Source organism: Catharus ustulatus, chromosome 4 (genome assembly GCF_009819885.2).
Source record: "Catharus ustulatus isolate bCatUst1 chromosome 4, bCatUst1.pri.v2, whole genome shotgun sequence".
In the NCBI taxonomy this organism is placed as follows: Eukaryota; Metazoa; Chordata; class Aves; order Passeriformes; family Turdidae; genus Catharus; species Catharus ustulatus.
The window spans coordinates 61,361,548-61,376,072 of record NC_046224.1 but is presented as its reverse complement, the minus strand read 5'-3'; the positions used below and the strand labels follow the sequence as shown (position 1 = coordinate 61,376,072).

The window sequence follows — 14,525 nt, the reverse complement described above, 5'->3', positions numbered from 1 at the left end:
ACACCAGCTATCAGTGAAACAATGTGATACTGGTAATGTTTTTTTCAAAAATCTTTAGAAATCAGATACATACATAGCAGATAAGACAGAGAATAAAAATAGCAACCTCACAGTAAGGATCTTCAAATCTATAAAAAATATTTCCTCTCATTTTTTTGTGCCACCATATAAAAAAAGTATATTTTGACAGCAGCACTGAATTTCCTTGGCGATCACTTCAGTGTTTCTTTTCAGTGATTTAAACCTGATCTGTATCAAATTACATAAACGACTTCAGAGATGCAAACTCCACTTTTTTTTGTTTGAATTTTGGTTTTTTAGAGTGGTTAACCTCAGTCTTCAGTGATGTTGTCTTCCTTAACTCACTAATACTGCACTCAGTGATCATTCTGGTTGAGTGTTGCATCATTTTCCTGTTGATAAGGTGCCCATGAGGTTTTTAAAAATTATTGTCCATGGCAATGTACCTTCAGGAAACACACAGCTCCTGTTCTATGCAAGTGCAGGCCACATATATTGCAGAGAGCTTGTAATAGCTGTGATGTGTTGCTCAATATCACTACTGCACATCCATAGTTTCTGAGCTGGAATACTGAGAGGAACCTGTGCCCTTGTCTGTCCCAGCAAGGAGATGTGTGACCAGCGCAATGCCTTCACCATGTGTCCCCTGTGTGACAAGTTCTGTGATTACTGGAACCTCAGTTCTGCCTGTGCCACCGCTCGAGCGAGTCACTTGTTTGACAACCCTGCCACGGTTTTCTTCTCCATCTTTATGGCTCTCTGGGGTGAGTAGTGCTTTGCAAGTTAGTGATGCCATTTGATGTTTGGACTCTTCACGGAATAACAGATTGCTGTTTGACTGAATGTGATTCCTATGGCTTTTGGAAGCTGGCAGTCCTCAGAAGGCCAGGGAGATCTGTCTGTGTTGAGACTGGAGAAAGCAATATCACTGTCAACAGCAAGCTCTGGAATAAATGGAGTTGTGTAGTTCAGGGAAGGAAAAAATGTCCTTTCTTCCTCTATTGCCGTGTTTAGAATCACAGAGTCATCAAGCCTGGAAAAGATCTACCAGATCATCAAGTCCAGGCTTTGACTGATCTCCACCTTGCCAACTAAACCAGAACACTTTGTGCCATGTTCAGTTGTTTATTAAACATCTCCAGGGATGGTGACTCCACCATCTCCCTGGGCAGCCCCTTCCAGCACCAATGGGAAAAAAATTCTTCCTGATGTCCAACCTGAACCTTCCCTGGCACATCTTGAGTCCATTTTCTCCATAGAGGAAATTGTGCCATTAATGGCACTTCTCAACTTTGCCATGTATTTGCTAATTTTTCTTCATTTCCCATTAACATGCCAAACCCTTTTAACGCCTTCTGCATTTGGGGCCAGAATCTATTAGAGTATTGGTATGGTGCAGACAGCTGAAACGATCTAATTTAAGCACAGTCTCACTTCCTTGTGGGACAATTCAGTCACATAATTTTATCAAAACTTTATGGCATTACAAGAGCAGTGGAACTATTATCATTTTAATTATAATATACTTTAGAATATCCCATTTAAACAAGCTTGCTTTTCTTTAATGGCAAATATCCCTGTCTCCATGAGGATATCAAAACACTTCATAAACATGAATGAATGCATTGTAGTATTACTCTTATTGTTTCTGGCCTCACCTCTGCCCTGACAAGCGTGTGTACTGTGCTTGCATGAATTATTGCTTGTGTTATGCTCTCTATTACACTAGAGCTTGTTTATTGTGAAAGTTAAATGTGCTATTGCTACTGTAAAACGATTTTATTTCCCTATTTATTGTTCCCAAAATGAAATTATTATCCTTAATATGAAACTGAGCGAAATGTTATTGTGTTATAGCCATCCCTCAGCAACCAGTGTGTTATTCTTTGCAAGCCTATTAAGATTTTACAACTTGTTTTGGAAAGGACTGGTTGGTAGCTTGACATTGGGTGAGGACAGCAGAAAGTTTTTAAGGAACTGCAGACAGAGCACATCATGGAAGCAAGAAGCATTTATTTGCCAGTTCCTGGAAGCCCTAGAGCAAATGTTAGAGAATATGTGAGAATTATGACTGAGAATTAGAAGAAAGATGATAAATTTATAGACTCTCAGAATAATTAATTTTACTACTTCAGATTAGAGGGTAGACTGGCGCATTAAGTGTCACCTGCTGCTGTGAAGCTTAAGATAAATACAATATCATTTTCCTGACCGAGAAAGTTTACTGTAAACTGGCATCCACGTAAATGACAATTGCCACTGAACCTCATCCAGAACAACTGTATTTTAGTATCAGCAATGCAATGTGCAAAAGAAAATGTTGATGTATCCTTGAACTAAGACAAATTAGTAGAATCTGTTATGGAACAGAACAGAACAAAAAGTTCCATATGCACTGCTTTTAAAAGAAGGCATGTAAGAATAACAAAATTCTTTCAGAGCTGTAGCCCTCCTCCAAAAAATGTTTCCCACAGATTAGAAAAGTCTGTTCTTGGGACCATGATAACTGAGCTTGTCAGTTCAAGAAAATGCAGCCGGCACACACAAAGAGCAGGAAGGCAAAATAATGGAGCCTTTACTAACTCTGCCCAGCTTGCCTGTTAAGTATTAGATTACACCAAATTTTGCTGCCCTACTATTAGAGACTGTGCTGGTTATATCTAGAGCTCAATCTCTTGAATGGCAGAGCTCACTCACACACCTATTCCAGCTGTATATTTAAAAGAGCAAACTATGTTGATCTGGGCCAGCTTCACTTCAGGATGATGTTGGGCACAGGAATTCTTTCGTCTTGCTTGTTTTCTCCCATTGTTTAGAAAACAGAAGGCTTCCAAAGGTTAATATATCCAAAGGAATCATGCTTTTAGTAGCTGATCCTGATTCCTTGTGAAGTGTCTTTGTGATTCCTGCTGCAAGTGTCCATACTCACAGTAATGCCTGTCTGCCTGGGCTTGATGTCACCAATGTCCTGGTGCTGAATTTTAGCGTCAGATGCTTGTATTAGAAATTTTACAGAATCAATTAATGGTTTGTGTTGGAAGGGATTTTAAAGCTCCTTCAGTTCCAACTTCCTGCCATGATCAGGTTGCTCAGAGCCCCATACAGCCTGGCCTGGAACACTGCCAGGGATGGGGCAGCCACAGCTTCTCTGGGCAACCTGTGCCAGGGCCTCAGCACCTTCATGGGGAAGAATTTCTTCCCATTATCCAATCCAAACCTGCCCTCTCTCAGTTCAGTTTTTCTGCTGGTGTAAGTCAGTGCAGACGTGCTGATTTCAGAGCAGCTGCTGCATCAAGCCAAGTCTTTTCTTATAGAGCTAAATGTGGAACTGAGTTTTTGTATAACAGGAAAGAATGGAATGAGTAATAGCACCCTATAAAATAACCAAATGTTTTTGTATTTAGGATATCTAAAAACCCTTGAGTTTTCAAACCATGCTAAATATAGCTTTTATATGTTCTGTCTTCTGTAAGGGAGAAACACAGATAGTGACTTAGTTGCTCAATGTCTGGATTAGCTTTCAGTGTGCTGCCAGTCCTGTCTTTAAATGATATTTATTTTTTATCTGGTGGGATGATACCTGTGAGGAAAATATTTGCAGCTAGCTGTTGGGCTAGATTATTTGTAAGAGTCAGGTTATTTTCACTGAGTTCCCACTTTCCTCAGTGCAGACAGTGTAGATGCAGTCAAGGGAAGCTGATCTGATTCTCCACTGTTTTCTCTCTTGTGGGGCTATCTACAAGACCTCCACAGTGATGTAAACACTGCTGTGATCTAACAGTGTTTTTACAATATCCTTTTCACCCACTGAAAAAGTGAGGTGAAGCATAAGAAAATGGAAACAGTGCCCCCAGCTGTTTATAGTTGTAGCTTTTATTGTTAGAGTTTTGCTGGTTTTAGATGGCATGTACTGGTTTAGTATTGATATTTATATTGATATTATAATGTGAAAATATGTGTCCACAACCCAAGACTTACAAGTGCTATTTCTAATAAGTCTGTAAGTCCATAAATTGTGAGCAACTAGGAAAAAGCTATACTGAGGAAACAGCAATTCTGAGAGGACAGCCAGGAGACTGTAAATATGAGACACCAGTAAAACATCTGTTCCTTCTTATTAATAAAAAAAAAAGGAGAAGCAGGAGGCTGAACCAGAGGCCAGTCCTTTAGGGCAAAATCACCATGTCTATGAAGGACAAAAGCATTTAACTACACCACTGTAATGTATTTCTTGATGGGGATCCTAGATATTTCAGTACCAGGCTAAACCTACCACAGAATGCTTCATGGTGAATTAAGAGAGGTGATATCTTCCATGGCTATCCACAGTTATGGGCTCAGTTCCATTCCCTGACAAGAACTTAACAGTGACTCTGGACAATCCATGTTCCATCTTTCTGTATTTTATTTTTAAAAGACAGTAATTATTGTTCCTATACTTGGCTTGAATTCTTTCTTTAAAATTGGTCCTGAGGCTGTTTCTTAGTGCTTAATTTTAAATGGTCTAGCTTAATGGGATTCAAATATCAGTTGAAGCTTGTAAGTCACACAAGTGTTAGTCACAAGTCTTTGGATTTATCATTTTTAAAACTATTAATTTCTTTTAAAGCTACCATGTTCCTTGAACAATGGAAGCGTTTGCAGATGAGATTGAGTTACTTCTGGGATCTGACTGGACTAGAAGAAGAAGAAGTAAGTGTCCTCTTCTTGGCCTAATTTATTGTGTTAATTTTTCTATAGATGTATATTATATAAGCATAAAGGTATAGATTTCTCACGAGTTGTCCAGCCCAATGAAGTTTGTAGCTGTGCTTAGATAAAGAACTGTAACTGATGCAGTTTGGAGTATCAATATTTATTTAGGAAATCCTCACCTTTATCTTACTGGTTCAGCACTCTGAAGTTAATAATGAATGTTGAAAAGGATTATAAGGTAAGAGCAGATCATGTTTTGCTGAGAATGCCCGTATTGTATAGTTATAGATTTCATAGTGAGCAGTAATACAATGATGCTGAATAAATACTTTGTCATGTTAGTTCATTATGTGTAACAACAATTCTTTGTGATGATGACAGCCACAGGTCACAGTACCATTAGCAATTTTTGCCTCCAGGTCTGGGTGACATCTGTGATGCTTTAGGTACATGATCCCGAGCTCTAGGTGTTCACCAACAGAGCAGTTTCAAAACAATAAATGGTGTGGGTTTCTTCAGAAAGAGCTTTTCAATGACCTATGGGGTCTCCAGCCATGACTGAAAATTGACTGAAAATGAGATATACTTGTTCATTTGTACTTAGCAAAATCCTTAATTTTCTTCTTAGTTCTGTCTTTCAGTTTGTTCTAATGACTGTCTCTCATCCAAGGATTCATCTCTAACCCTGACTAAAGAGAGTGAAGTTATTAAAATCATAAATAAATATCATGCTAAGAACAGGTAGTCTTTGGACTTTCCCCTGGCAGTAGATGCTGAGATATCTCTAGAACAGGGTCATATTCAGAAATCCAGAACTGTCTTGGTTAGCTGGGAGGATTTGAATTAATTTCTTCTCTTCGTGTTCCAGCATAGTTCCTATAACAACAGGCTACCTACAAATCTTCAGCCCTGCTGGCTGAGCTCAGCACTCAGGAGAGTGCAAATACCATAGGAGAAAAGCAAGCTGACATCATGGACTTCATGATGTCGGATGGTAGTGATGTTATTCCTCTACTTCCTATTTCCCAGATCAAAATATTTGGATGAAACAAAAAGATAAGCCTGAGAACAGACAGCATGCTCCAGTATTCCTCTTCTTCCATTGCTATCCCATAATGCAGAAATATTCCTTCACTGGTGATTTGGCAACAACCTACTCTCTTTTGTCTCCATTTCTCAGCTTTTTAGTGACTCTCTCCCCTGTTATGATGTGGATGATGCTCACAGTACAACTCAGTACTCCCTGTCTGTGAGTTGCAATGCAAACCTAGTGCACTAGCAAATCAGAAATTACTGCTTGTCCCACAAGGGATGTCAAACTTCTCCCTCACAGACATGTACAAACTGCAGGGCAAACTAAGAGACTGGAGAGAAAACTCTGGGCTCTGTTCCATATTTGATGAACCTTATTTTTCTGATTTTCTGAAGGCCTCCCATGCCTCCCACCATCAGGCAATAGAAGAACACACCTGGTGGATGATGGGAAGTGGAAATGGGTCACTGCCTTGGGAACTAATAAAAATTCCTCCTGACCCCCATCACCTACCCAGATGCCAATCCTTCATAGGTATGAGGCCCTGGATCCAGATGGTAAGACAGATAGTATAGAAGAAAATGATCTGCCCAATGGGCCTCCCAATTACACTTCATATGTCAGATGGATAACACCTCTGACATTAAAAAGGAAGGAAGGGTAGTTGTAGTGGTGTTCACTTCTGAGGGGAACAGAGTGCCTCATTTGTCGACAGTACCCATCCCACAGGGAGGTCTGCTGCGTCCCTGGGGCTTGGTCCAGGATATCACTGAGAGACTCCGTGGGCTGACCCAGCCCTCTGATTATTACCCACTGCTGATACTCCAGGCTGGCAGTGATGGGATTGAAAAGAGGAGTGTCAGGGCAATTAAAAGGGACTTTGGGGCACTGGATCAAGTGGTTGACAGGGCAGAAAGGTAGTGTCCTGTTCAGTCCCTTTGGTGGCTGACAAAAACAGTGAAAGGAATAGGAGAACTCACATCATTAACAAGTGGCTCAAAGGTTGGTGTCATCGACAAAATTTTGGGTTCTTTGATCATGGGGCAACTTTTATGGCACCTGGCCTGCTGAAAGTGGATGGACTCCATCTCTGTTAAGGACAGAAGGATTTTAGGTCATGAACTGGCAGAACTTGTTGAGAGGGCTTTAAACTAGGTTTGAAGGGGGAAGGGGGATCTCTGGAAGCAGGCCCAAGGGTGGTAAGCCTGAGTTAGGGGTGAAATCAGTAGCCCAGCTGAGGTGCATGTGTACCAATGCACACAGCAGGGGTAACAGAGAACAGGAGCTGGAGGCCATGGTGCAACAGCAAAGCTGTGATGTAGTCACCATCACAGAAACATGGTGAGACAACCCAAACAGCTGGAGCACTGCACTGGATGGCTATAAGTTCTTCAGAAGAGACAGGAAATGGAGAAGAGGTGGAGGGGTGGCCCTTTATATTAGGGAGGATTTTGATTCCATGAGTATTGAAACTAATGATGATGGAGTTGAATGATTATGGGTAAGAATTAAGGGGAATGTCAACAAGGCTGACATCCTACTGGGAGTCTGTTATCATCCACCCAGCCAGTGAGAAGAGGTGAGCAACTTATTCTATAAGCAGCTGGAGAATGTTTCAGGATCACCAGCCCTTGTTCTTGTAGATGACTTCAACCTACCAGACATCTGCTGGGAACTTATTACAGCAGAAAAGAGGCAGTCCAGGAAGTTCTTAGAATGTGTGGAGGATAACACACACTTTTTGTTGCAGCTGGTGAGTGAGCCCACCAGGGGAGGGACTATGTTAGATCTGTTGTTTGTAAATAGAGGTGGGCTGGTGGGAGATGTGGTGGTTGGAGGCCACTTGGGACAAAGTGATCATGAAATTATAGAGTTCTTGATATTTGGGGAAATCAGGAGAAATACCAATAAGACTTTTACACTGGACTCCTGGAGGGCAGACTTTCATCTATTTAGGAGATTTATTCAGAGAGTTCCTTGGGAAGCAGCCCTTAGAAACAAAGGAGTCCAGGAAAGGTGGGTGTGCTTCAAAGCAGAGATCTTGAGGGTACAGGAACAAACTGTCCCTGTATGCTGAAAGATGAGCTGACGAGGCAAACATCCAGCCTGGATGGGCAACGAGGTTTAGAAGGAAATTAGGAATAAAAAGAGGGTGTATCATCTTTGGAAGGAGGGTCAGGTCTCTCAGAAAGTATTTAAGGGGGTTGCAAGGGCATGTAGGAAAAAAAAATTAAAAAGGCCACAGCTCAGTTAGAACTTAATTTGGCAACTTTGGTAAAGGATAATAAAAAATGTTTTTACAAATATATTAATGGGAAAAGGAAGGGTAAGACCAACCTTTGTTCTCTAATGGAGACTGCAGTAACTGCAGATGAGGAGAAGGCAGAAGTGCTTAACACCTTCTTTGCCTGATCTTTAGTGGGAAGACAGCTTGCCCTCAGGACAAATGTCCTCCTGGGAAGGTAGATGATGTCAGGGAGCAGAATGATCCCCCTGTTATCCAGGAGGCAGGCAGAGAACAGCTGAGCCACTTGGATGTTCATAAATGTATGGGACCAAATGGGATCCATCCCAGAGTGATGAAGGAGCTGGCAGATGAGCTTGTGAAGCCGCTCTCCATAATTTACCAACAATCCTGGGTCGCTGGGGAGGTTCCAGATGACTGCAAGCTGTCCGGTTATCAGTGCCACCACATTAGTGGCTTCAGGGTTCCAACAGCCAATGTGACACCCATTCACAAAAAGGGTGGGAAGGAGGATCCTAGTAATTACAGGAATGGAGGAGGGCTCTGCAGAGAGACCTGGAACAGTTGTATGGATGGGCAGAGTCCAGTAAGATGAAGTTTAATAAATCTAAGTGCCAATTCCTGCATTTTAGCCACAAAACACCCCTGCCACATTACAAGCTGGGGACGGTGTGGCTGGACAGTGCCAGCAGTGTGCCCTGATGGCCAAGAAGGCCAATGGCCCCTGGATCAGGAATGGTGCGGCCAGCAGCAGCAGAGAGGTCATTCTTCCCCTGTACTCAGCACTGGTGAGGCCACACCTCCAGTGCTGTGTCCAGTTCTTGCCCCTCAGTTCAGGAAGGACACTGAGAGGACCTAGAGCACATCCAGAGGAGGGAACACGGCTAGTGAGGGGCTTGGAACACAAACTCTGTGAGGAAAAACTGAGGGAGCTGGGCTTGTTAAGCCTGGAGAAAAGGAGACTCAGGGGTGACCTTATCACTCTCTGCAGCTCCCTGAAACGTGATTGTAGTCATTGGGTTGGTCTCTTTCTCCAGGCAGCACTGACAGAATCAGTGAGAGGCTTAAGCTACACCCAGGGAAATACAGGTTGGATATTAGGAAAAAGTTGTTATGGCAAGAGTGATCAGGAACTGCCCAGGAAGGTGGTGGAGTGACCATCCCTGGATGTGTTTAAAAAAAGATTGTTTGTGGCACTCAGTGCCATGGTTAGTTGAGGCTTTAGGACATGGGTTGGACTCAATGATCTTGAAAGTCTTTTCCAACCTAGTGATTCTGTGATTCAAGGTCATCACTGACAGTATAAAATCCTCGCATTTAGCTTAATATTTGCAAAATGCTATGAAAGACTCTATAGGTTTGTGAGATCCTGTGATGAAGAGGCCTGAAACAGTAAAAGTCTGTGGAGAGGAACTTTGAGATCAGCAAGAATCCTTTGTTTATGGCAAGTGAAGGAGTGCCAGACAAATCTCAGCACAAGCTGAAGAATTAGGAACTTAGAGTCATAAAATAAGACCAAAATGGACCTTGAGGGGCCATCCCTTGTGCGTTGTAGGATCAAGTCTACTTAAATCATTATGAAGAGATATTTGTCTAATTTGTTCTTAAATAAATCCTGCAGTGGAGATTTCAATTCCTCCCTAGGTAATCTACTCTAATGCTTCTCTATCTGTACTTCTAACAAGCTTTTCCTAGTGGTTTTTAAATCTCCTTGCTACATGTTAATTTTTCTTCTCTCTTTTTTTTCCTCACTTTATCTTTCAAAGATCAAGATAGGGATTACTTCTGTCCCTTTTTTCACCATAATTCAACTCAAAATCATATTTCTGTCACCCTTGTTCGTTTAAGATGAACAAGCCTCTGCTCTTACAGTCTTAGTTCTTAAATATTTTCAGAGACTTATAGAACCACAGAATGCTTTGGGTTAGAGGGGACTTTACAGATCCTCTCATTCCACCCTCCAGCTATGGGCAGGGACACCTGCCACCATCCGCGGTTGCTCAGAGCCCCATCCAACCTGGCCTGGAACACTTCCAGGGATGGGGCAGCCACAGCTTCTCTGGGAAACCTGTGTAAGGGCCTCACAGGGAACAATTTCCTCCTGATATTCCATCTAAACTTGCTCTGTCAGTGTGAAACCATCCCCCTTGTCCTGTCACTCCAGGCCCTTGTCAAGTCTCTCTCCATCTTTTCTGTGGGCTCCCTTCAGGTTCTAGAAGGATTTTCTATGTATCTCTTTATTCTTGCTCCTTTCTGGGCATTTTCTGGTTGATCCAGGTCTTTTTTGAAGAATAATGCACATGTCTCTTGGCATTACATCTTTAGCAGAAAATCATGCTCTGTGCCTGTCACTTCTTGGTACTTCAAAGAGAACCCCAGAAGTTAGATCAGGTTTTGTTCACCTTTCATCTGTAAGGTAAATTTGTCTGTAGAAAGTTAGTGGATCAGGTTTCAGTGATGGTAAAGTCTTTATAAGTGTTGAAAATTATGTTGGAAAAGGGAGAATTGTGTCTGATCAGGTAAGCCCAGAAGGAACCAGAAGTGGGGTCACTTAAGAGAGCCAGAAGGGGACAAGGAAGAAGCTCAGGAGTTTTAAGACTAGATGTAGTTAAGAAATTGATTGTCAATTTCTTTAGGAAGGGAAGTTACAGAACCAAAACAGGGAGAAAAACAACCATAAATTTGAAGAGCTGAGAAGTACTTTTTGTGTTACATTGAAATAAATGCCTTTGGTGTAATTTTTGTGGACATTGACTATAAACCTTTCAATTAATTGCTTTCTTTAAACACACTGGGCCAGATCTCTTCCTTCAAAAGAGTCACACGAGACACTAATTTAGTCCATTTATTTGTAAATGTCTTGGCAATGGCAGTCTGAGAAAGCAGACTCCCTGTGCATCTTTGCAGCTGGCAGCTGTACAGACTTAGAGAATTTGTGTTTGGACACCTGAAATCCTCAAAAGAAATGGCAAGCATTGGGTACCAAGTGGAAAACAGATAATTGTGTTGAAAAGTACTGGAGCCTCTGCTAAACAAATGGGAGAGGGAAAGAAAAGAAACAAACTCAGACCAGAACCATGATAGCAGAAAAAAGCCTCAGGACCACTGTGCATAAATAAACACACACAGAACCACAGAATCATTTAGGTTGGAAAGGACTTCCAAGGTCATTGAGTCCAGCCTTTGACCAATTCTCACCTTGTCATCTAGACCAGAACACTGAGTGGCACATCCAGTCATTCCTTAAACACGTCCCAGCATGGTGACTCCACACCTCCCTGAGCAGCCCATTCCAGTGCTTCAACAACCCTTGCAGTGAAGCAATTCTTCCTGAAATTTCTCCACTCAATGTGCCCTGCCACAGCTGTATGACTGTGTAACCCAATGAAAGGTTGTGCATATCACTCTAGTTCAGAGTGTGTAATAAGGAATATGGCCATCAATAAACCAGGAATAGATGTGGGAGGATCCATCCCTTCTTCTGCTTGGGGAGGAAATACTGATGGACTCCAATTAATGATGTGGGCAATAGAAACTCTTGCCTTCTCTCATGAATCTTCAGAAACTGTATTTCCAGCATGTTTCTGCTTTCATTTTTTTGGGTGGAAGAGATTTTTCCTCATTTTACCAATGTTCCTGTGCAAACTGAAATAGAAATGCAATTACAAAAGACAAAATTTTAGAATTTGGGCAAGAACGTTGAAGTCAAGTGGATAGAGAGTCTGCATTAACTGAAATAAATGCCAAGGACTCTCCACTCATTGGTCTTGGTATTGCTCAAATAGTCAAGCTGTTACAGTGTTTCATTATAACAGGGAGGATGTCTGTGCTCTGTAAAATGTTTGCCAACTCTTTTACTTTATTTGCAAACTAATTCTCAAAGTCTGATTCCTCCTTTTGCTATTTGATGAGTTTAAAAAAAATCCCCTGCAATTACTGAACCCTCAAGGGAAGTCTTTGAGGTCACTGTGGATTACTGCTGATATAAGACAAATTAATAAAGAAGGTAGATTGAGTAAAAGAGAATTAAAGAAAATAAAAAACAAGCTGACTTGTGACATTAAATATGTTTACAGATACTTTCTGCTCTCACCTAATTTGGTCTTGGTTTTTTATTTTCTCTATCATGGTTTCAAAATTAATTTTGATCTGATCAATTTGATGGCTTCACTTTGTCTTTCACCTTGCAAAGGATAGGAGCAGACTCCTTTTTCTGAAGTTTTAATAGAATCTACTAAACCACAAAGCATAAGATATTTTTGTTTGCTAAAATCCTTAAAGTGGAGACTCTAATAAAGTAACTATGTAGCCCTCTTGGGAAAAAATCTCCAGTATTGGTAACAGGGGAATTTGTAGCAACAATATTTTTTCTTGTTTCAACTATCTCCTTTCTGCAGCCTCAAGTTTCTTGTGCCTATGAGATCTTTAGTTTGGATTATTTTTTCCAGATGCATTATCTCTCATTTTTCTCATAACTATTCTAATTTTCTTGTTCGGTCCATACTTCCAAATATTTGAAAAATTCTTTGCATGCTTTTTTATTAACCTTTTGTGGGTTTCATCTTCCATGACTTTCATTAAATTCTTACTAACACTCATTATTTAATGATCCTTGGCTAGCCCTGTTCTTCTAAACAAATCCTTTCAATATTATATTTAAGTCCTGTGTTTAGGAGGATAAGAGTTTCATTAGAATGATTGTAGAAGGAATGCTGAAGAATGAATGTTATCCCTCAGCTTTTCGGGGAAACTGTTTAGTACCAGTTATTGTTCCACTAGAAGATTACACATGAAGGCACACTTTAAATATGTTTAAAGTTGTAAACTGTAAAAACAAAGTCAGGTGAAAATTTCTTTGCTTTCTAAGAAGTTGGTAAAGGTGTGTGATTATGTTTTTTCACTCCCAGACTGTTGATCCAGAGATTTGCCAGAACATCCTGGGACTTAAGTATATTTTACTCTTTTATTTCTCTTGTACCAGACATATCAACATGCTCTCATTTACTTTCATTTATTCCTTTTCCATTTTAATGACCTCCTCTGTCCTTTCTAGAACTGAATTTTCTTCAAGGCTCAAAATTGTTCAATATTTTATTGATACTCTTGATTCCTTGGAGTGTTGGCATGGGCCACTCAAAGGCTGGGTCACTTGGGGTAGCACAAGTGCTTCCCTCCCCAGAGAGGTTAAATCTGTCTTTATCCAGCACTGCCCCACTGGGAACACGGACCACCTTGAGGTCTTTCCTTGTTCCTCTCCTCCTTTCCAGTGACTCAGGAGATCCAGGTAGGTAAGCAGGGTTTGCCAGGGATGTGCCTCTTGGAGAATACATAAGATTTGGAATCGCTGCTGTTTACAGTGGCCAGGACTAACAGGACAAGTGTGAATAGCTTCACACTGACAGAGAGCGGGTTTAGATTAGATATCAGAGGAAATTCTTCTTTGTGAGGGTGATGAGGCCTTGGTACAGGTTGCCCAGAGGAGCTGTGGCTGCCCCATCCCTGAAAAGTCAGGTTGGATTGGGCAGACTAGTCTAGTGGAAGGTGTCCCTGCCCATGGCAAGGGGTTGGAATGGGATGATCTTGAAGGTTCCTTCCAACCCAGACCATTCTGTGATTCTATGATTTTCTCAATTCCACTCATCAGTATAGGAGTGTTTAAACGGGTTGGATTTGAATTGCAAAACGAACAACCATAAATGATACTGTGTTCTGCGACAGTTACCCACAAAATATGTTATCTGCTACAATTACCCACAGAATATGTTATCTGCCATTGAAATGGCAGCATTTGGTTGTTTGGTCCTAGCTTAAGGGAGCTTCAAAATCTGATGCCAAATTTCAAAATTTAGTTTTACAGTTATTTGCCCAAAGCATTACCATTGTTCTTGCTCAATGAAAGCAAACTAAGGCATAAAATCTCTCTGTCTGTCTGGCAAATACAATTCCATAATAGAATCTCATAATTTCTTTTGACAAGTTCTGTTTTGCATTACTCTAAAATATCTCTAATAACTGAGTTCTTGTATATTTGCTCAGTAGCTTTTAACCTAAACTTGTAATCATGCTACATGACTTATTCAAGATTTTGCTTTAATTTTTCATTTATCAGATTTATTTTGAAAGTGATCTGGTCTAAAAAGATTGTGATCATCTACCAGTGACTCCATGCTGACATATAAAACTACTTTTCCTTTGACAAGCATCCCATTAATAGGGCAATCTAAATAGATCCTTGGTGTGAATGACAAACTTTCCTAGACTTCTCATCCCCTGCATCCTACGTCACCATCACATGAAATAGAGGGTTTAAGCCCTTGATTTCTAACAATTAACCCTCTTGCAGCAGAGAACAGCTGAGCTCTCTGTTCTATTCATTCCATATTTCCATCTTGCTTTGGGGCAGCAGCTAGGTCATTCAAGTTTTTATTTGTGGAAGCCGTCCTTCCCATCAGTGTGCATTGCTTAGCTGCTCTGCTTGTGTTCAGAATGTTAGGATAATGCTGTTAAAGGAATTTGCAGTGAGTCTTTGCC

General features: G+C 41.0%; 1 protein-coding gene across 1 annotated transcript in view; it reads left to right on the top strand.

Annotated features, from left to right (window-relative positions):
• Window positions 1-14,525, top strand: part of LOC116995366 (anoctamin-2-like) — a 147,936-nt gene that overhangs the window by 58,406 nt on the left and 75,005 nt on the right. Inside the window, exons 12-13 of the mRNA XM_033058045.1 lie at window positions 625-785; window positions 4,631-4,713. Coding sequence (XP_032913936.1) covers window positions 625-785; window positions 4,631-4,713 — 244 coding nt within the window. The remainder of the gene's footprint in view (window positions 1-624; window positions 786-4,630; window positions 4,714-14,525) is intronic.